The sequence below is a fragment of the Stomoxys calcitrans genome, chromosome 2 (genome assembly GCF_963082655.1).
Source record: "Stomoxys calcitrans chromosome 2, idStoCalc2.1, whole genome shotgun sequence".
Taxonomy (NCBI): Eukaryota; Metazoa; Arthropoda; class Insecta; order Diptera; family Muscidae; genus Stomoxys; species Stomoxys calcitrans.
The window spans coordinates 144762343-144786757 of NC_081553.1; the positions used below are offsets into that span (position 1 = coordinate 144762343).

Below are 24415 nucleotides of genomic sequence, written 5' to 3' on the forward strand. Positions count from 1 at the left end.
CCATCCTCAGAGAAGGCGTTAATCTCCTTCTTACACTGCAAGACTTTTCGTGACCTTACCGTCCTGGGTGTAATTGCCCTCACGGCAATTTTACTGTCGGTATAGATGGTCACACTCGACGTCCTCGTGTTAGCACCACACGACTTCCGTGATCGCCCGGATCTCCGCCTGCAGGACCGTATTTGGTCAGGCAGTCTAAAACAGATGTCAGTCCCTGGGTTCTCAATGCAGACCCCCAGGACCACTCTAGCCTTTAGCTTTGATCCATCCGTGTAACATGATCTTCCAGATGGCAATACTAGGATTCCTTCAATCCAAGACTGTAACCATGGCAGTAGTGCCTCGCACTCGACTTCAAGGTTCATCTTAGGTATCCGATCGGAAACCTCTTCCCTTCCTTCCAGGTTTCTTATCTACGAATCGATTATACGGCGATGGTATGAGCAAATCCCTCCTCAGTCAGCATCCGTAATAGGACATTTATGGTGGTCACCCATAGGAGTGGCGATAAAATGCCCCCCTATGGCGTCCCTTGTGCCACTTTCTCCCTTATATTTATGTCATGCGACACACAATTTATCCACAAATTCCTAAGACCGGATCCAAACGGTACTGCTCTAAGGATTTGATCAGTGTGTCTGTCCGCACATTGTTTAAAGCCCCCTCGATGGTCATGCATACCGCCAGGGAGTACGTTTTTGCATCGAAGGATTCTTCTATTTTATGCACAACCTCGTGCAGGACAGTCTCCATTGACCTTCCCTTGACATAGGCATGCTGTTTGTATTTGAGCAGTTCGCTGGATGTCCTACTCTTATTTATGGTATCCACATTACGTTCCATGGTTTTGAGTAGAAAGGACGTAAGGTTTATGGGTCTGTAGGCTTTTGGTGTCGCATAACTTCCCTTGCCTCCTGCCAGGCTTTCGGAGTATATGCAAGTCCTAGGCACGATGTGAAAATATTGGCCAGATGAGGCACCAGACAGTCTGCCTCTTTCTGTAGTAACGCCGGATGTATTCCATCAGGTCCGGGTCCAAATTGTGTAAAAAATATCACTTTTCTGAGCTGAAGACGGTAAACAGGATGGCCGTTTATAAAGGGGCTGTATAAAGATGTAGTTCGAAATTTGGGTAAGAAATATTCCGTACCAAGTTTACGCTCTTAAGTTTAAGAGCCTGCAACGATATTAGTTAAGGGACATATTTTCGTAGTTTCTGGCCAGGATTCGTAACCGGAGTGTGAGATTCACAGGCGGACAAGTAAATTATGTGCCAAGCAGGCCTCCAACGTGGCACATATTACTATTTCGTCCACAGGCAGGATGATTTCGAAGATAGGCTACATCGGACAATATATTGATAACGGTTATGTTTAAGTAGCAGTCTGTCATTATACTCACTTATACGTTTTCGTACTGAAAACTTAGCTTACTTGTTGCTAGAGGCCCACAGATTCCAGTATCCCTGGAATGTGTAGGGTAGTTCCTTGTCTTGCGAGCTCCACCGCTTTGCAATCCCCTTGGATATCACTGTGACCCGGCACCTAGAATAGATGTATCATTAAAATCAGTGCATCAGATGTCGTTCTCGGTACGGCTGTGATGCACAAACAAGCCATCTTTTGGATCCGGTTGACTATTGAACAGTAGGTGGACTTTTAAAGCGCCATTCACCAGACCACGCCAACTTTTGCCAATGGCTCTCTTGCAGGTGTATAGGGCAAGCGTTGCTTTTCTTGCCCTTTCCAAAATGTTGGATTTGAAATTCAATTTCCTTTCCAGCACAACACCTAGGTATTTTGCGCTTTCTGTATATGAAACATTTTCTCCTCGCAAGGAGACAGGTGCCACCGTAGGTAACTTGGATCTCCTGTTGAAAAGAACTACTTCTGTCTTGCACAAATTTACGCCACTTGACCACTTTCGGTAGCCCATCCGCTGTTGCACGTAAAGCTTTCTGAAGTACATCTCTTAGAGTGCTGGGAAACTTTCCCCTAACCGCAATAGCCACGTCATTTTTTACATCTTTTTCTTCCAGAGACAATAATATATTGTTAATTAATAAACTGCACCAAATTGTGACTTTTCTGTATGCATTGGTTGCTCTTATAATGCTTCTGACTGATCTTTACTCCCAAATTGCCAATTCTGCTTTTTTACGTACCCATTGAGCCAAAAACGAGCTTCGTCGATTGAATGGAAGAAGCGCGCGATTACCTTTCTTATCAAAACACGCAATTTGATAATAGAATTCAGTTATTTGCAAGCGTTGTTGAAGGATGACAAACTAATAGGGTTTTGTATGGTAGGGTTTACCGGTTACGTAAAATGACCTTGGTGTCCCTCCATCCCACAGGTATATATGACATGCTGATACAAGCAGAGTATATCTCATTAAACCAAGGGACCGGTCTTTTAGACGCAGCTTGTAATTCAACCGGTGATTCATCGTCCGGGCCTTTCGACTTAAAGGAGTGGAAACTTCTTATCGCCCAAAGGATTTACGGCTCAGACTCAATTTCGCTAATAACCTCCGACGAATGCATAACTGTGAAAACCTCTTCTGGCGCCACGTTGTTCGTTGGAGAATTTCCCGGCAAATGTGTATCAATTTCCTCACTAGACATTGTCCATACATTCTCTGACTTCGGAATATACCCCACCGTAATAGGTCTCGAGGACAGAATCTTTCTTAGCCTAGAGGCCTCAGATGTATCCTCCACGGAGCTGCACGATTTCACCCAGGATTTGTTCTGAGTCTTTCTCAGCTCGCCCTTATATTTTCTTAGCTCAGCCTTATAGATGTCCCAATCGTGTGGTGCTCTTGTGGCTTTCGTCCTGTTGAAGAGTTTTCTTCAGTCCTTCCTTAGACCAACCAGCTCTGGGGTCCACCATGGCGGTCGCTATTTTTCCCTTGTCTTGGCACTAGGACATGCTGACACAAGCGAGTCATTCAGGGCCTTTGAGATCCGATTGGCCATTATGTCTATATCCTCTGTGGTTTCCAAATCCTTTTCTGGTCTAGAAGGGATAGACGTGCAGGATTTGTGCCGAAAGTTATCCCAATCCTCCTTTCTTCTGTTTAGCTGAGGGACCACTACTGGAGTATTTTCTCCAAGGGTGAAATTAATATAACGATGATCAGAGAAGCTGTGGTCATCCAACACTTCCCAGTCGCATATTCTTCCACTTATATCTTCCGATACAAAGGTAATATAAAGTACCTCCTGCCTGTTCCTGGTAATAAAGGTCGGTTTATCCTCCTTTTTACAAATCGACAAATTGTAACTTATAATATATTTGATAAGCAGCTCACCCCTTTCGTTGACATCCGAATTTTCCCATATCTGGCGATGTTCATTAGCATCACTTCCTACAATGAGGCTCTTTTCCCCTGCAGAAGCGGCTTCAACCACCAACTTAAGATTTGAAGGCGGCATCTCTGAATCGTACGCCATATATAGGGAAGCCGGACAGTTATGAGACTTGTTTATTTCAAGGCTTGCTACTACTGAATATTCAGTGCCTAGTGACGTAAGAAAAAAACATTTAAACTACTTTTTGCAAGGATACAGGCTCTGTGTTTCCCATTCCTCATACCCTTGAGTAGTTTAATTAGTCCACGGAATTCTTAGTCCACGAATCATTTCTTCACACACCCATACTTCCTGGATTGGAACCACGTCAAATCTTCCTGCCATCAGGAGGACCTTTAGTGCCGCCAAAACGGGCTTACAATGGTGGAGATTTATCTGCAGAAACCGAACCATAGTCGGGATTCAGAACTTCCACCACTGTTGCGTTAGCCTCGTCTTCTGAGCCCGCCAGGAGTTCATACTCATAAGATTCGTTAGATCTTGTAATGATCAGCTTCCGTACGCATCCGTGGGAGGTGAGAAAGACACTGGACAGTTGCGGAGTGGAAGATTCCTCATAAGATGATTCACTATCTGCTGCTGTCGAAGTACTTTTTGAGTTCCGTTCTTCTCCGCTGGCGCACACCTTAAGCCAAATCCGACCGGATGACCGACCCATATAGGGCTGGTGGCTATAATTCCTCAGACAAGTGTTCAGCAACAACTGCTGACTCATCTCCTGATTCTCCAAACCCAGCGCTTCTACAGACATTCAGTTTCAACTTAACGTATGCATTGTTAACCAATCACTTGCCGTGATGCAAAAGAAAATCGAATTTTTATGTCAAAAATTGTAAAAGCAATTAACACCATATATAATCTATCAAATTTAGGTCTATATTTTTTCTGTGTAGCAAACCATCAATGCTATTAACAACAACATATTTTCTGCCTAACTTTAAAAATAAGGTTTTATTTTTCTTTTTGTAATAGAAACAGAGAACCTTACGGTCTGCAGCCGGAAAATATCTGATTGAATCACTTAATTTATTTTGTTTAACCTATACATAACTGCTTAAAGCTCCCTAGCTCAGTTTATTCAAAAATTTATTTTTACAATTTTTGTTCGTTTCTCTTTCGAGACGAGCTCAATGAACGAAGATGCAAATGGAAAAGGAAATCCAACGATAGCAACACACACCAACCACTGAAGAAGAGTAATTTTCCACAGACATAATGTCTGCCATTACACAAAAATCGCTGCTCCAATACTAATTTCGCTTCAATTAATTGCCAATGTAATTAAAAGCTCACGAAATGGGCACCAATCAACTAGGTTTCATCGATGTTGCGTTTGTTGTGTGTTGTTGTTTGATGTTTGTTTGTTTTCTGACAAAGAATGGAGTCCGTCGGATTACGCAATAATTTAATAGGCATTTTCGCTGCCAGTGAAGGCAGTCCTAGGCTTAAAGGACGAAATTTGAGGAGTGCAACTAGGTCAATCTGCTTAATTTTCATCATAATTTGAACGCGCATGGATTTGTCTTCACCAGCTGTAAAAATATGAGTAGATATTTTTTCTGCTGTTATTCGAAATCATTAAAAAATATTTAAACTGCCGAAAATTTATTAAAATTGTATCTTACTGATCTTTAAAATTAAGGGAAAATATAAACATAAAAAGTATATTAGTTTTTAATGTATCATTTGACATTGTAAGGCTACAATCAACATTTTAAAATCTGAAGGCAGCATAAATGTTTGCTGTTTTAGCAAAACATTACTGCTTTCCCATTTTCAGAAGACTTCTTGTTGTTATAGCAAAAATGTTTGCTATTTTTGCTCGCAAATTTCTCTGAGTGATAAAATTCTTCATTAAAGAAAGTAATAATTAAAAACCTATGAATGTACACCAACTCCCACATATAATTTTAGTATTTTCAACGTTGCATGTTACATTCATGATAAACTCAAATGCATCCAAAATTTTTGTATTTCCGGATCCCAGCTGTCCGTAAACGTTCCATCCTGTTGCAAATATTGATCCACAATCCATAAGTAAAACAGTGTGCCTTGCGCCGGTAGCAACCTTAATAGGAGTGCAATTTATTCTATTACTCCCAGCACACCTGCAAATCACGTCGATCAATTGCGGTAGTGGATAAACTGCAGGTGTTTTTAAAAAACATGATTCATTTTTGAATACTCGAATGCCCAATTGCCCGTTTGAATTATATCCCCATGCGTAAAGATCGCCAAAGCTGGATATTGCACAACTATGCCATCCCGATGCTGATATATGTGTTACCTGAAATATAAATAAATATTTTGATTTAGATAATATATTTTAAGCTCGGCTAAGGCACAAATTAAAAAATACAGTGATTGAAATTATTTTTGAAATGATCTTGAAGCAAGATATATATATATATCCGATCTCATGCAACCCATGCGGTTGGAGCGCACTCGTGAAATGAATTCAATTACTCTGAGTTAACGAAGAAAGATCAAAATGGATTCCCCTAACGTTGACGATCCGCGCAAAAGAATTAAGGACTATGATCTGCCGCTCTGCACCGGAGAACCAGGGTTTCAATTTTTTGAAATCGAATCGAATCGAAAGAAACCTTCTATAGTCCGTCCTAGTTTAAAAAAGCCAGAACAAAAAATTAAACGAGAGTATCTTGTATGGGATGGGAAGGAGACTTTTTCCTCGGTAGGTTTTTGTGTAAGCACGATATTAGAAAATTTTTGAAGATTCGACTACAAAAATTATTAAATCAATTAAGTTTTAAATTGAGAATTACAACATTTTCAAACACGATTGTGATTGAAAAATATTTTCAAAATCAATTAAAAATTAATTGAATTGAATCGATTAATTTTATGATTCAAAATGGCAAAAATTTCAATCAAGATTGTAATCGAAAACAAAGGATAATAAAAATGAATTGCTATCCTCCGGAACTTTATCAGATGATGGACACATTCAAATGTTGGATACCATAGAAGAAGTCATTGTACAAAATTGCAGCCAAATCAGTTAAGAGTTGCGCTCTATAGGCTCAAGAAATAAAATCGGTAGATCGGTTTATATGGGATCTATATCCGGTTATAAATGGATTCAAACCATATTAATCACTTATGTTGAAGGTCATAAGAGAAGATCTGAGGTCGGTTTATGGCAGCTATATCAGGTAATGAACCGATTTCAAACATACTTAGCACAATTGTTGTTGGAAGTCTTAACGAAACATCTTATACAAAATGGTAGACAAATCGGATAAGAAATAGACTTGACAGTCCTTTCGATATGTACGCCCCTTCCAAAGACTTCGTCATTGCCTCTATCTCATTGCGATCTTACTCTTCTGCCTTATATTCATGACTTTCGCGGCCTCGCATCGATGTCAGGTATTAACCTTGAAAAGCACTTAGAGAATTTTCTTAGTAAAACTAAAAACTTAAAAAAAGCTTAAAAATTTCATTAAAATTCAAATATTTTTTATATTCGATCTTATCTTTCGATTTAACAAGCATATAGGTTAGGTTGAAAAGAGGGTGCGGAATTTAATCCGCCAATTCCCCTATCACATTAGATCTCCCTATTAGGAAAATATTTTTTTTTGTAAATGGAGAAACGCATACCCTCAATTTTTTCCCCTTTGATCCTTTTAAGCGCAATACGAAATATTATGAATGTCGGTTAATGATAACACGTGCCACAACGGCGTTTAAAGTTGTATTTAGTGCTTTCTAAGGATTATAGTTGAGTATTTTAGGTCATAGCATGAAATTGGTAAACTAAGTATACATTTATATGCAATTTATTACAAAACCACAAACTGTAGCCTGCACCACTAGTGTGACTGTGATAAAATTTGTAGTTGGACTCAAATATTCCTGCTGATTCGGCTTAGCCATGTTCGCATATCCTCTCTATACTTATAGTCCGTCTGCCGATTTTTGTAATAAAGGGGAAGATCGGTTCAGTTTCCCAAGTTTCAACAGATTTGCATGAAATTTGTATGGTATGTAGTAAAATCCTGTGCCTAATTTCAAGAAAATCTGTTCAGATTAAGATATAGCTTCCATACAAATATAGAAGCCGAAGTTAAGTTATTACTCTGTGGCTACTATAGGTTGAAAATTATTATGGGAACCAGGGTCGTAGCCAGGATTTTATTTTGGGGTGGGGCCTACCCCACATTTTTTCAAAATGGAAAATGACCAAAACTGTTCTTTTACTGTGAAATTGGGTGCAGGAACTGACCCATCGGCTGTGACATTTTATCATAAAGTCAGAGCTAAATTTTTGTACAGATTGTCAACACACTATTTATAGGTCCTTCAAGTAAAAGTTTCGGCGAATCAGCTTCCGAATATTGATGACATTTTTTCATTTGCGCTCATTTTTGCTCTCAAACTTGTTTTATGACTCCAACAGGCTATCGTATGTGTCGTTTTATTGGTTTGAAATGACTTTTATTTCCATAAAATTTTACGCAAACAAATTTTTCAAAAAATAAATGTTTACCAATTTTTACGAGAGAACCATCTACATTCTGCTTAAATGATGTCGCTTATTTCTTCTTCGCACTTAATTGAAATCGATCGAAAATCCGTTTTTGATGGGAAAGATGTCCGGTAAAAATTGCACCCAACTATTGTCGTATATGCTTATAATTTCCATCATGTCTTTATAAGTCCTAAAGTTTTTCTAATTTGTTTGAGATACAAGAAGAAAAGGTGGTAGAACTAACAAGTAAAAGCGTGCTAAGTTCGGCCGGGCCGAATCTTATATACCCTCCACCATGGAGCGCATTTGTCAGTTCTTTTCCCGGCATCTCTTCTTAGGCAAAAAATTATATAAGAAAAGAAAGAAAGAAAAATCTGCTATTAGAGCTCAAGATATGATCCGGGTTAGACCTAGAGGCCCAAGAAGTCAAGACCCAAGATCGGTTTATATGGCAGCTACATCAGGTTATGGACCGATTTGACTCATACTTGGCACAGTTGTTGGATATCATAACAAAACACGTGGTGCAAAATTTCATTTTAATCGGATAAGAATTGCGCACTCTAGAGCCTCAAGAAGTCAAGACCCAAGATCGGTTTATATGACAGCTATACCAGGTAATGGCTTGAATTAAACCATACTTAGCACAGTTGTTAGAAGTGATACTAAAACACTATGTGCAAAATTTCAGTCTAGTCGGATGAGAATTGCGCCCTCTAGAGGCTCAAGAAGTCAGGACCCAATATCGGTTTATATGGCAGCTATATCAGGTTATAGACCGATTTGAACCACACTTGGCACAGTTATTGGATATCATAACAAAACACGTAGTGCAAAATTTCATTCCAATCGGATAAGAATTGCGCACTCTAGAGGCTCAAGAAGTCAAGACCCAAGATCGGTTTATATTGAAGCTATATCAGGCTATGGACCGATGTAAACCATACTTAGCACAGTTATTGGATATCGCAGCAAAACACGTCGTGCAAAATTTCATTCAAATCGGATAAGAATTGCGCACTCTAGAGGCTCAAGAAGTCAAGACCCAAGATCGGTTTATATGGCAGGTATATCAGGTTATGGACCGATGTGAACCATACTTGGCACAGTTGTTGGATATCATAACAAAACACATCGTGCCAAATTTCATTCCAATCGGATAAGAATTGCGCACTCTAGAGGCTCAGGAAGTCAAGACCCAAGATCGGTTTATATGGCAGCTATATCAGGTTATGGACCGATTTGAACCATACTTGGCACAGTTGTTGAATATAACAACAAAACACGTCGTGCAAAATTTCATCCCAATCGGATAAGAATTGCGCACTCTAGAGGCTCAAGAAGTCAAGATCCAAGATCGGTTTATATGGCAGCTATATCAAAACATGGACCGATATGGCCCATTTACAATACCAACCGACCTACACTAATAAGAAGTATTTGTGCAAAATTTCAAGCGGCTAGCTTTACTCCTTCGGAAGTTAGCGTGCTTTCGACAGACAGACGGACGGACGGACGGACGGACGGACAGACGGACGGACATGGCTAGATCGACATAAAATGTCACGACGATCAAGAATATATATACTTTATGGGGTCTCAGACGAATATTTCGAGTAGTTACAAACAGAATGACGAAATTAGTATACCCCCCATCTTATGGTGGAGGGTATAAAAATCAGAAACACGAGGAGATTTCTACGTTACGCAGTTGTAAATTTTTTTCTTTCTTTGCTCTCTAGTTGATGTCAAATGACCTAGCGGCAAACGTAAGTGTAATATGAGACTTGGTCTCATAGTAAAAAGTCTGCTGACTAATATTATTTTAACACATATCCTCACTTAAGTTGGTTATTAGGTTCGTGTTTCACAGTGAAACTTAATATATTTTACGATTACTTTTTGCTTACGATTACTTTCTGATTTCATTCATTAGGGCATTCCCATTATTTAAGATAACATTTTTATAAAAGTGTTACGTTATTAGTGATGTTTTTGTAGTTTTTCAAAAAAGTAATCGTGGAAACCATGGCTATTGTGAAACACGGGTATTGTGAAACACGAACTTAATACCCAAATATGCATTGCGATTCGGTCTTTAAAAAAATGTTCATTAACTAATTAACGCCAAAAATACCCAAGAATAGAGCTGCCTTAAAAAATTCCAGTCCGAGTTAGGAAATTTCGATTGGCATAAAGTGGACGACTGAAGCCCGTTACAAAAAATTTTCCCCTCATGTTTTGGGGAAATTGGCTTGTCGAAAGTCGGCAATTTTTTATATCCCAAAAATCAAACAAAAAAATTTGTCAAAATTCTTAGGAGTGAGATTTCTGGAATCCGTTTTAAAGTCTTTTTACGTTTGATGGTTTCTTTATTAAAACAATAAATTTATGGCAATAATCGTACATATTTTGACAACAGAAGAATTTTTTTTTCAAAAAATTTTGAAATTCAAAATATTTAAAAAAATTGCTAGTCAATATAAATTTCCTAAATTGTGAATATTTAAATTTTATCGAAATCGGACAACTAATGGGTTAAAATTTCGTCTTTAATAATATTTATTGAAATTTGTCTATAGAAAATATTATAGGAAAATAAGCATAATAAAACGACTTTAAAAATTTTTATGCAAAATGTCGGGTCGCAAAATGCAAAATTTTATTCAAATTTGGGTTTAAAAAATAATTTCGAGGTTAGGTTGTCTTTAGAGAATTTTTCGCTCATATTTATTACTTAGAAAAAACCATTAAAATTTAGTATGATTATTATTGTTATTTTTTTATAAAATTATTGTTATTCTCTTATAAAAATTTTGTCTTTAGAAAAAATTAATGAAAATTTTATTCAAATTTGTTTAGAAGAAATTTTATTTTTACTACGAATTTCATTGCAATTTTGTCCTTAAGAAAAATAATTTTAATGCGGCCCTGGCCTTAGCAAAATGTTGTCTTTGTAGAATATTATAAATATGAAGTTTCGTCATTTTAAAAAATGTTATTAAAATTTTTTGTTTAGAATAAATTTAACCCATTTTCGAACATTTACATATATGTATTGGCTGTATATTACTAACTTATATTGATAAAAAAAATGTTTGCGGATTGCTCTGCCTCCAGAGAACAATATAGAGTTGAATAATTTTTCCAAAAAATTATCTTTTCAATTCTATTTTTGTTATTAAATATAGGGTCTATCCAACCTTTTTCCAATCCCGTTTTCTCGGGAAAACACCGAGTGTATCAGGTAAGAGAAAGTTTCTGCAAAGTTTCAAGGCGATTGCATTACCAGAAGGGGTTAATTAATTTGGGAGGCTCGGGCCCGAGGGAACTATATGCAAATCTGAACCGATTTTGATCAAATTTGACAGAGGCTTTTAATGAATAATAAAACATATCATACCAAATTTCATGCAAATCCGTTGAAAATTTTAGTAACTACGCCCTAATACTTGCAACTCGAACGATTTGTATATATGGGAAACTGAACCGATTTTTACCAAAACTTATAGCATTTGTCTTTAGGCTAAAAAAGTGATATGTGCAAATTTTCGTAAAGATTGGATAACAAACGCGATCTCCACCTTATTTACAAAAAAACGATAGACGGACTATTAAAATAGTACAGAGAGGATATGCCGACAGACGGGCATGGATAAGCCGAATCAACAGGAATTTCTGAGTCCAACTACAAATTTTATCAAAGCCCAGTAGTTGTGCAGGGTACAGTTTGTGGTTTTGTAATAAACTGCATATAAATGTATACTTATGGTGATTTCGATTGTGCAAAAAAGTGTAAATTTTTTCGATATGTTGCACTGAAATAGAAATTTTGTGTTCGTTTGTCCAAAAAATGTACATACACAAAAATGGAAAAAGTGAACGCGTTTTATTTACCTAAATGTATATTAGATGCATTGCTAGAAAGTTCTTCATCCATCCGTATTATTGGACATGTGGACATGACATATGACATACATATGGACATATCAACATGTTTGATTGAAAACGGAAAAAGTGTAACACTATGAGAGGGTTGGGGCGACATTTTCATAATGTTGTCCCATATTAGTGCAACATTAGTGTAACGTTATTTTTTCAGAATCGAAATCACCATTAGTTTACCAATTTCATGCTATGACTTACAATACTCAACTAGAATCCTTAGAAAGCACTACATCCAACATTGGACGCCGTTGTGGCACGTGCTATTGTTGACCGATCTTCATTTCGTTCAAAAGGAGGGTATGCGTTTAAAAAAAAAAAAATCACTTTTTGTTTTTTGGGACACTCTAATGGGCACACACATACGCCAGTATTCGGCTTGTTGTGCGCTCTAAATACTATATAGTTACCTCAAAAAGAAAATCTAAGTTAGAAATTGCGTGCTACTTACAAAATGCTCAATTGATTTCCATAACACGCCCCTAAGTTGGTTCATGTATGGTATTGTGTTCCCACATAAGTCCCGGTGACGTAGGAAATGCTCCAACGTCTCATCATCTTCTCCACATGCCCTACACATGCTATCACTTGCAGCACCGATTTCGCATAAGTGAGCGCGTAGTCATATGTGTCCCGTTATGATTCCGAAAGCTATACTGACCTCCTTCTTATTTCCTTTCAGTAATAGCTTCGTCTTCTCAATATCCGGATCTCTCCATTGGATTTTCGCTGTCCTACCGTCCGTTTCGCTGTTCAACAGTATTAGGGCCTGGTTATGCTCTCGTAAACATAACGTACATGTAGGAAAACGTGCCACCTGTTTTGTTTTGGATTATGAATACAAATACAAATGATAACCGAATGGCTATCAAACGTAACCGGAATGTAGAATTCCTTAAAAACAAAATATTACGTTCCGTTTTCGTGTCAGCTGACAAAATTTGAATTTGACAAAAAGTCAAGACCAAAAATGTATATTTAGAAAACTGCTATTCTCCTATTCTATGACTTCTGTGAAATTGCACGAAGAGAGTAAGGGGTAAGCACCAATACGGCGCCGTATACGCTAATCCATGGTAGCACTATATCGTGAAGCTGAAGTTATTTAGGAATTTCTTATGCGCCTATCGCCATGGCACAGAACTCCGCCTTAAATGTTGTGTGTGTCGTAGTTTAGCCTCAATTCAGCGTCTATTTCCATCTTAGAGTTATCTATAAAGACCGAGGTATCCTTCTCTACAAACAAAGTATTAGCTTCCTACTTCCCCCAACCCGGAAATTGAATCCCAAGTAGTCTGGAACGCTTTTCAGTCTGCTCACCGCATCCAGAAGGGAACCTTGGCCGCATTCTGTCTCCTCCGGCATGCAAAGTTCCCTCAGCCTTAGCGCAACCTTGAAGACAAAGTTCGGAATAGAGACTTTGATATGTTGAATACCTAGCATTGCAATCATTCTCACGCCATCCCTGTTAAGATCTATCAGAAATTCGTTTACCACTATGTTCCCCTTATCACCCGCCTTCTGGCCACACTATCTCCCAAGTCCGCGTTGATAGTGCAGTCACGTAGCATACAGTCCGTCCACAGCGAGAAACTAGCGGTTACTGTCGACCCATCTCCTCCTCCACCGCGTACTCCTTCAGTTAGAGAGACTTCCCGCACCACTGCGTGGAGGGATGTCTTCTCCGACCTGCTTTTAAGGTATGCATGTTGTGCCTTTGACGTATGCCTGAAGCTCTCCGACGTAAGACCCTCCCTCATTTTCTACTCTTTTTTTGTTAAAAAATTCGAAATGTCAAATGCTTCGTTTTGTAATAAGCATAATTGCCTCTTTACACGATACATTTTTTCTACATTTATGGTACATTTACGAGAGCATAACCAGGCCCTTACATACGAATTCGTCAACCACGCCTTTAACTCGGACTGCGTCGACCAGAAAGACTTCGGTCTAACCAAATTTATTGATGGCAGTTCACTGGCCTTTACTGCCAAATCGTCTGCTCTTTCATTCCCCCTTTCTCCGTTATGATTCAGCAGCCAAACGATGCGGATTGTGACATTCTCTGAGAAGGCGTTAATCTCCTTCTTCACTCCAAGACTGTTCGTGACCTTACCGTCTTGGTTGTTATTGTCCTGTCCAGTATACCGTCCGTAAAGATGTTCATACTCAACGTCCTCGTGTGAACACCACGGCACCTTACGCATTCCGTAATCGCGCGGATCTCTGCCTGCATGACCATATTGTGGTCAGGCAGTCGATAAAAGATTTCAGCCCCTGTTTCTCAATGTAGACCACCAGACCCTCTTTGATCCATCTGAATAGCATGATCTCCCAGATGACAATACACACTCGATTTCAAGTGTCATCTCAGGTATCCGATCGGAAATCTCTTCTAACCCATCCGGGTTTACTATATTCGCCTCGATTATATCACGATGGTATATCCTGCTCCTATCCTCTATCCATTCTCCCATCGCCTTAAATCGGATATCTAGAATAGTCGCCAGTGACCTAGGAGTGGTCCTCGTCGATCTGCCTATGCGGAGACATGTTCTGTGAACCTGTTGTATTATCCCTACGTTGTTTTTTCCATCGCAATCCATCAAACTACTGAAGCGTAAGTAAGTATCCAATTTTGTTACTGAAGAGCCAGTGGGCTATGCTCGGAATCAAGCCCCATTTCGAGCCTACGGCCCGTCTACGTAGTGCCCATCATCTGTGGCCTTCTCAGTACGATCTTGAATGTGACGCTTCCAATTCAGTTTTCAGTTCACGATCTCTCCTAAGTATTTGATCTTGTTATATATCGAAATCGAAATGTCGGTCCGCACAATATTAAAAACCTCCTCGATGTCAATGCATACCACCAATGTGTACGCCGTGGCATCGAAGGATTCCTCTATTTTAGATTTTACTACTCCCATGAACATTCAATTTAGGAGCAGGGGATGCTTCTCTCATACCAATGAGTGCAATCCGATTAATGTTTGAGCTTAATGATAAGGGGCCCCCTTTTTTATGTCAAGTCTGAACGGCTTGCCGCAAAGCGACACCACTTGGCATAGAAGTTTTAATATGGAAAGATACCTCACAAATGTAGCCAACATTGGTAAGGGGATAACCACCGCTGAAAATATTTCTGATGTTCGCTCCGGGATTTGAACCCAGGAGCTTGACGTCATAGGTGGGCATGCTTACCTCTGCGCCACGGTGGCCTCCGGTCTGTAGGCCTTTGATGTCGCATAATTGCCTTGCCGGGCTTAGATATAAAAACCACTCTTGCCTCCTGCCAGGCTTTCGGAGAATATGCGAGTCCTAGGCATATTGTGAAAATAATGGCCAAAACGGCACCAGTTAGTCGGTGCCCTATTTGGCCATAATAACGCTGGAAAAATTTTATCAGGTTCGGGTGACATAAATGTTTTGAAGCTCATAAAGGCCTTCTTTACCATAAATTCCGTTATGAAAAGCCTTCGATCAACCTCATAATTCTATCTTCGAAAGACCCCACTATTGCAGTTGTAATCCTATTGACATTACAAATTATCTTGCCCAAGTCTTCTTCTGTTCAGTCTTCCGAATTTTGTCCTGTTGGTTTTCAACTTATTACGGAAGCTTATCGGTTTCGACCATGCCTTTCTAATCGAGATTATTCAGCGAAGAAGTCCTTCGAAGGTAAGAATTGTGGTACACGCAAAATGGGAAGAGCAAACCCCGGTGTAAAGACCAAGCGGAGAAATATATCTCGAAACGAGGTGTCAGAAAGTGGAGAAGGAGCGTAGACGATCGAGGCGCATAAAAATCTATTGTAAAGTCATTGAAGTAAAAGTACGATATCTGAAATGTATCAACACAAAGTTTGTATTTAATTTTACTACCGAAATAAAATTTCGTACACATTTAAAGCCATGAACCAGTTGAAACCACATCTAGTTCAGTTGGTACCTTTTTAAGCTAATCTTGTCTCTGCAGTTCCGGACGTGTTTTCATTTCGCATCTCAAAGAAAAATATCTGTATCTCCGACTAGATACTTATTAAGAAAATTTTAAAAGCTCAAAATAGACTCCAAATACCCAACAGCTGCTGTGGTGGCTTCAGACCGCAGCATGTTGCACGCCCCTTCTATAGGTGTGGGTGCCTTGCGCCTGTAGTCGACAGTAATGCTTCAAGTGCACGACCAGTCGTCAGACTTACAATTTAGGATGATAGTGATAAACCAGAGGGATGCGCAGTTCGTTGCCAGTAAAGGTAGTGTTTCCGTTTCAAATTCAGACAGCGACAGTGTCAATGAAACACCCATACAAATTATGAGCTGTGAGAATAGAGTGGACATCTTAGCGCTGCGCTTTGCGTCAGCAGAATGTATTGATACCGTCAAAAAGCTCGAAGTATCCACACTCCCTGGGGCACAAAGCTCGTCCTTGTGAGAAAGATGGACATTATCCAGCTCACAAAGGCGACAGTCTTCATCAACACTCTCAATATTGGCAAGACTTGGAGAAGCAAATACAGTCTAAAGAACAGGGAGTAGACGATCAGACAATCACCTACTCCCAAGATGCCCATTTAATGAAGGTACAATGATTGAGGTCATCCCAATAAACCTCCACCGGAGTGAGACTGCTATTCACGCTCTAATGGAGAAAATCAAAAAGGGCAAGATTCATATTGCCTTAATTCAGGAGCCATGGATGAAACGAAACAAAGTTTCTGGGCTGAATCATATCAGTTTCTGGACTGAACTACCAATTAATCTATGCTAACACTGGTACTCGCCCGAGGAACTGCGATATTTGTTCCGACATCCTACACCGCAAAAGGCAAAACAGACAGGAAATGAGGTACTAAAAGGGTGCGTTGCGAACTCTCACTACATTCCGTGAGATAGTACCAACTTTGATAAGCATGGCCACGCCTGGCAGTATTGTTGAATACTAACGACCAAATAACACTTCATATTGGCTACCTTTGTTTATAGGATTACGAAGGAGATTTTAGATGTGACAATATGTTCGGAAAATCTGATCGATGGGTTTTAGGATTGGAGGGTCTCCAAGAAGCAGTCCTTCTCCGGCCATCTCTAAGTCAGGTTTAGAAAGGCGCGGCCAGCGTCGAATCCGATAAGATTCCGTAATAATTTAAAAACCATCTGGACAAAATTCGGAAAACTAATAAGAAGAAGACTTGGGCAAGATAATTTAGATCGTCCAAGCATAGAAGACAGTAAAGACAATGCCAACAGGATTACGACTGCAATAAAGGGGTCTTTCGAACATAGTTGTGCTCTTCCAGGAAGGAAATCAGACGTTTACTTGGGCTGATGCCCCTGGATGCCCGGGAGATTTGCAAAATTGTGAAAGAGGTCCGCAGACTTTGTAACAGAGCATGTCGTACAAAAGCGGAAGTATTTTGGGATGTGTATTATACACAGCTCAAGGAATAGAATAAGTTTACCAGAACGGCAAAACGTGCCTCATGGAACCTTTTCTGTGAACAGGTCGATAGTGTTAATGACCTCGCCAAGATGAAAAGCTTTCTGTCAAAAACCCTTGTCCAAACTCAAACATTAGAAGACAACATGGTAGCGAGAGCAGAGACAACGGAGGACATGTAGAGGCTTTTGATGAAAACCCATTTTCCCTGGGATACGACGGGACTCAAGGAGACACCGGAATCTTTGAATTATGAGGTTAATCGAATGTTCATCATTACGGAATCTGTGGTAAAGGAAGCCTTAAGGAGCTACTACAAAACATTGAAGAGATGGAAATTTTTTTCGGCGTTACCACAGAAGGAGGTCGACTGTCTGGCGCCCCATCTGGTCACTATTTTCACATCATGCCTAGGCAGGAGGCAAGGGCGGTATTTACACCCAAGCCCGGCAAGGTAGGTTAATCGACACCAGAGGCCTACTTACCTATAAGCCTTACGTCCTTTCTACTTAAAACCATGGATCGTATTGCAGATACCATGCATGATAAAGAAGGTCGGTGGAGACTGCTCTGCACCAGGTTGTGCATAAAATAGAAGAATCGTTCGATGCCAAAACGTACACACTGGCGATATGCATTGACATCGAGGGGGCTTTTAACAATGTGCGGAGCGACACACTGATCCAATCCTTAGACCAGTACCGGGAGGACCTGGTTCTTAGAGAGTGGATAAACCATATGCTAAGGTACAGGTGGATAAATTGTGTGTCGCATGGCATAAATATAAGGGAGAAAGTGGCACAGGGCACGCCACAGGGGGGCATTTTATCGCCACTCCTATGGGTGACCACCATAAATGACCTATTACAGATGCTGACTGAGGAGGGATTTGAACCCGTCTGCTACGCAGACGATTTCATAATACTTCTAAGGGGTAAGGATCTGACCGAGCTATGCAGAAGGGCCGAAAGGGTCTTGCATATGGCATATGACTGGGCTAGACCCAGAGGTCTCAATGTTAACCCAGAGAAGACTGAAATATACCTATTCACGGGGAAGACGAAGGTGGTCGAATTTAACGCACCACGTTTCCTCAATAAGACGATTTCTATATATGACAAGGTCAAATACTGAGGTGTGATTTTGGACAGGAAACTGAATTGGAAGTGTCACATTCAGGAGCGTACTGAGTGGGCTCACAGATGTTGGGCACTATGTAGACGGGCCGTAGGCTCGAAATGGGGCCTGAATCCTAGGATAGTCCACTGGCTTTACAAGAGCGTGATTAGACCAATACTTACTTACGCCTCAGTAGTTTGGTGAACTGCTATGGAGAAAAAGTGCAACATAAGGACCATACAACAGGTTCAGAGAACATGTTGTCTTGGCATAGGCGGAGCGATGATGACCACGCCCACTAGGGCACTGGAGACTATTCTAAATATCCGACCTATTGACATACAAATTAAGTGTGAGGCAGCCAATACGGCTATGGGACTCAAGGCGATGGGAGAATGGATTGAGGATGGGAGCAGCTCATACCATCGCGGTATAATCGAGGCGACGATATTAAGCTTGGAAGGAAGGGAAGAGGTTTCCGATCGGATACCTGAGATGAACCTTGAAGTCAGGTGCGACGCACTGCTGCCATCCGCACTGTCTTGGATTGACAGAACCCTAGTATTGCCATCTGGAAGATTATGTTACACTGATGGATCAATGCTAGAGGACAGAGTGGGCCTGGGTGTCTACATTGAGAACCCAGGTACTGACATCTGTTTTAGCATGCCTGACCATAATACGGTCCTCCAGGCGGAGATCCGGGCGATCGCGGAATGCGTAAAGTGGTGTGGTACCAACGTAAGGACGTCGGGTCTGAACATCTTTACCGACAGAAAAATTGCCATAAGGGCAATAACAACCAGGACCTATGGGGGGTCCAGTTCGTGAGAAGACGAGGCTATTACTGAAAGGAAGCAAGAAGGAGGTCAGTATAGCTATTGGTATCATAACGGGACACATAGGACTACGAGCTCACTTATGTACAATAAAATCGGTGCGGCAAGTGATAGCATGTGTAGGGTATGCGGGGAAGATGATGAGACTTTGGAGCATTTCCTTTGTTATTGCTCGGCTTTTGCGTCCAACAGATACCGGCACTTAGATAGAGACACAATATCAGACATGAACCAACTTAGGGGAGTGACATTGAAAAGGAATTAAGGATTTTGCAATTAGCACGGAATTCCTAACTTAAAATTTTCGTTTTAGAGGTTACTTTATAGTTTTTAGAGCGCACAACAAGCAGATAACTGGCTTAGGTGTATGTGGCATGGGGCATGGGGCGCACAACAAGCAGATAACTGGCTTAGGTGTATGTGGCATAGTGGCATGGGGCGGATTAATATCTGCACCCTCTTTTCAACCTAACCTAAGAGGTAATGATCCGAATCAGTTATGCAAAAGGGCCGAAATTGTCTTGAAGATGGCATACGACCGTGCTAGACCCAGGGGTCTCAATGTTAACCCAAGAAGACTGAAATATGCCTGTTCACGAGAAAGACGAAGGTAGGCCACGGCGTTTCCTCAATAGAACGATTTCAATATCTGACAAGGTCAAATACTTAGGAGTGATCTTGGACAGGAAACTGAATTGCAAGTTTGATATTCAAGAGCCTACTAAGAAGGCTCAAAGATATTGGGCACTATGTAGACGGGCCATAGGCTCGAAATGGGACCTTAATCTGGAGCTAGAGGAACGTGATTATACCAATACTTACTTACACCCTAGTAGTTTAGTGGACTGCGATGGAAAAAAAGTACAACGTAAAGATAATACAACAGGTTCAGAGAACATGTTTTCTCCACATATGCGGAACTCTGGTATGCCCATCTGGGAGATCATGCTATACAGATGAATCAAAGGTTGAGGACAGCGTGGGCCTGGGGGTTTACACTGAGAAACCAGGGACTGAGAACAGTTTTCGACTGCCTGACCATAATACGAACTTGCAGGGAGAGATCCGGGTGATCACGGAATGCGTGTAAATATCTTTACGGACGGCAAAATGGCCATCAGGGCAATAACAACCAGGATGGTAAGGTCACGAACAGTCTTGAAGTGTAAGAAAGAGATTAACGCTTTCTTTGAGAATGTCACAATCCGCTTCATTTGAGTGATAGATTATAGCGGAGTAGGGGGTAATGAAAGAGCAGACAATGTGGCTGTGAAGGTCAGAGGACTGTCATCAATTTACTTGGTTAACTCCTTTCGGGTCAACGCAGTCCGAGGTAAGGGCGCGATCGACGAACGGTCGGTAGGACGGTGAAAATTCTATGGGGAGATCCAGATCGGGAGAAGAAGACGCTATTACTAAAAGGTTAAAGGAGGTTAATTTTTTTTTTATTTAGAGCGCACGACAAGCCGAATACTGGCTTAGGTGTATGCCCATAGTGGCATGGGGCGTATTTATATCAGCACTCTCTTTTCAGCCTAACCTTACATATTTATGCCTTTGGCCCTGAAGTATTTTTTACCGAACTAGGAACAGCTACTGCTGGTAGGGGTCAGTTTAAAAAAGTGTCGTGCTTCTTGCGGGGAAGAAAGAATTTGCACCACCAGAAATTCTTCAAACAAACAAAATACTGCTATCCCAAGAAGACTTAGCTTAAATTCTTTAGTCGCATTCCAGAGCTCAACAAGGATTGGCATTGGTGAAAGTTTTTGTGTGGCAAATTTTCAAATTGTTATTATAATAATTTAAGATTATTATTATCAAATTATATATTATGAACACACAGGGACAGAGAATTTACCCCAACTAATAATGCATCTTATTATTAATATTTCAAATTATAATTTATGTACTCATTGGAAATAATTAAACTCTAATTAATTATGCAACTTATATTGTATGAAGGAAGGAGCTATGTAGTTTGTTGGAATTATTAGAAGTAATTTTTCCAGGGTCAACTGGTTAGTGCAATGACAAACTCATATTAAGTTGACCAGATGCGAACACTGAGAGTTAACAAATGTGGAACCAGTTGTGATTACTTTAAAATTAGTGAATATGTAGGTTTGGAACTAGCGGCCTGGTCTACTGGGAATGTGTACATGTACGATATGAATCTTTTAGAAGATGTTCTACATCCTTTGTTATTCAGATATCATCAATAAAACTGATTTATTACTTTTTTAAATAGTAATAAAATGTATTTTTTTTTTTAAATTTGAAAACATAAAATTGTTCGGAATAAAACATCTAATAAGTTTGAAGGCAAGCCCGTCTGTGCTTTCTGCCCAAAATCACAAGGATAGTTTGCGGAATGCGATACACAGTGTGAAGTATATAAGACTTGGCCGGCTGAGCTTAACGGATTAATACGTACATGTGTTTAGTATAGGCTTACTTACTTCGATGCCGGCAAGCGCTTCTACAAGAACAGGAACTTCTTCGACGCTTGAAACATCATTTCCCAGCTGCCCTCTTCTGTATAAAAAGTCACAAAATATTTAAAGCTATTGCCTACACAACATTACATACAAACCATTGCCCCATGAATAGATATCGCCGCTGAAAGTCAATAATAGGGCATGTTCAAATCCACACACTAATAACTTCGGGCGAATAGTTTTAGGTAATTGATAGACTTGTGTGACACCCGCAAAAACTTCATTTGAAGTTCCAATCGCCGCCATGATCTTATTACCGCATGCTACATGACGTATTCCATGATGAAAGTTTGACTCGACTGGTATTGTAAGGTTTCTTTGAAAATTCACTTCTTCCAATTTTTCTTTGTCATTTTGCAAAGAGCATTTATACACCTTTCCATTTTCCAATAAAATTAAACAGAAATTATCACAAGAAGCTAATGAATTTATCGAAATGTCTGTTGTTATGCTCTTTATGATTTTAATACCACCGGAAACAAATCCATGTAACTGCAAAGAGCACCCATCTGCGACTGCTATATAACTCCATGAGCATGACAGCAATAAAGAATTAGATTCAAAAGGCGGTTGAAATTCTGAAAAAGAGACACGAAATAGTTTACTTTTTTTCTATGTTAATACACCATATACTCATTTACCCAATTCTTTGCTAAAAGAACAATTACCTTGGAACTGCTGAATAGTTTGTCCGCTATATGACGGGTTCAGCTGACCAAAAGAATTATAACCGCTAACTACCCAATTTGAAGCGTTTGAAGCCACCATTTTTAAAGGATAATCAAGATTGATACTGCTTTCGCCGCCATCCGCCATATCCGTTTTTAACTAAGGAAAAAGGTTTATAAGTTTAAGGTTCGATTTTAATTTTAAGTATGGATTAATATTAGATTATTTAGTATTTTTAAGTATTTTTACACTTTGTTATTTATTTACTTGTGTTTTTTAAATGTATTACGTTCCCCCAATTCTTATCGTGACTGAACATATTTCTTACGATTGCACTTCTAAACGAAGTCCTGGATAAGTATCCAGGACTTTGCTGACAACAGCAAACACTGACTGCTGATTGATAGTAGTTAATTTTGTTGCTGTTACAGCAATAGTTCTGCTACTTCAGCACAGCAGGCTGACTGCTGAAAAGTCTGTTGTTTGCTGAAAATTACTGCTGCTTTATTTATGTTGGATTTGTTAGAGAAAATTAAATAAAAGAAACGATTTTTGAAAAGAAAATGAGCAAAAGAGAGATTTCGGCCACACACCCACACTTGATAGACTGATACTATCCTTTTGCTGTTGTTGTTTATTGCACACGCTCTTTGTAAAGGCGCATGTGCACTACGTTTTATGGCATAGTAAAAAGGGTCATGCTGAGTTTCCATGCTACTTCTCTCATCGGACGCTTCCCCAGGTAGTGGAAAAGGCAAAGTTCATCAGATATGAGAAGTACCGAAAAAAGAAAATATGCGGAACGAACCAAAAAGCAGGGGAAATCCCGCTTGCACTGATACGAACACAAATACGAATACGATGGGACTGTGCAACAGAGTCAGCAGCGGATAAGCCAAAGCTATGGCCAACATTAATGCTTACAGATCTTCTTCAGAAGATTTACCATCAAAAAAGCCTATCCCAGAGGTTCGCTGGCAGCCCAAATACCAGGTACCGATGCGATGGCACAATTCCCTATCCATCGAAAAACACGATTGCAGAAACATCAACAAGAAATAATTAAACTGACAACCCATGGATTCAAAACACACACGGTTTATGATTGGAACATGGAACGTCAGAACTCTTTCAGAATCATCGAGACTTTACCATTTCCAGAACGATATGACAAACTAAAGCCTAGACCTCCTCGATTTAAGTGAATTACGATACACAGTGTTGCCAAATCAAAAAATCTTGGAAATAATTTTGGAACTTTTGAACGGATGGGGATATGTACACGAAACTTAAAATAGTCAACGTTGAGGTGTATGGTGTATCGAGGTCCATAGGCTGATCCATGAGGCTTGAAAGTTGGTCACCTCAAATTGCTCGCCAAACAGTCATATATATGCCGATCTTGATTATTTTTTTTAAAGATAGAGCTCGTAAAATACTAAAAAAACATGCTCAAATGTCTAGTATATCTCTAACGGTTTATGAGCTATTGTGCATCAAATTTCTTTTGAAAATTTTAGTCAAGGTATCGTCGGTACCTAACCTAACCTAAAAACTAAAATTTTGTGCAAATTGTCCGTTTCTAATAAAAGTAATGACTATACAATGGTAGAATTTCTTGACATTGAAGTTGCTTTCAATAATGTAAAACCGACGTCAATCATGAAGGAGCTGGAGTTTCTCGGCGACAACTCTACCATAAGAAAGTTTATTAACAACTTACTTACTAAAAGATGCATAACGGCATGCTTGGGATCTGTGAATCTAAAAAGATGGGTCAGCAGAGTAACTCCTCAAGAAGGTGTACTGTCTCCTAAAAGTCGTATGCTGGAGACGTGGCCATTGCAGTTAGGGGAAAGTTTCCCAGTGCACTTAGAGATATACTTCAGGACGTGTAACAGCAAAGTGGGCTACCGAAAGCGGTCTACTTATAAATCCGTGCATGAAAAGAAGTAATTCTTTTCAGAGGGAGATACAAGTTGCCTTCAGTGGTACCTGTCCTTTTGGGTGGAGAGAATGTTCTATTTACAGAAA

The 24415-nt window shown here is 39.8% G+C and overlaps 1 protein-coding gene across 3 annotated transcripts in view; it reads right to left on the reverse strand.

The window, feature by feature from the left end:
• Positions 1 to 4965: 4965 nt before the first annotated feature.
• The window catches only part of LOC106094637 (probable E3 ubiquitin-protein ligase HERC4), a 58171-nt gene continuing 38721 nt past the window's right edge, over positions 4966 to 24415 (reverse strand). For 2 of the 3 annotated variants that reach the window (XM_059362053.1, XM_059362052.1), the window contains exons 2-5: positions 22381 to 22540; positions 21804 to 22290; positions 21674 to 21749; positions 4966 to 5664 (exon numbers count right to left, since the gene is read on the reverse strand). In XM_059362053.1, the coding sequence (XP_059218036.1) occupies positions 5248 to 5664; positions 21674 to 21749; positions 21804 to 22290; positions 22381 to 22528 (1128 nt within the window). In that variant the 5' untranslated portion in view covers positions 22529 to 22540 and the 3' untranslated portion in view covers positions 4966 to 5247. The remainder of the gene's footprint in view (positions 5665 to 21673; positions 21750 to 21803; positions 22291 to 22380; positions 22541 to 24415) is intronic. The other variant, XM_059362054.1, reaches the window with a different exon arrangement.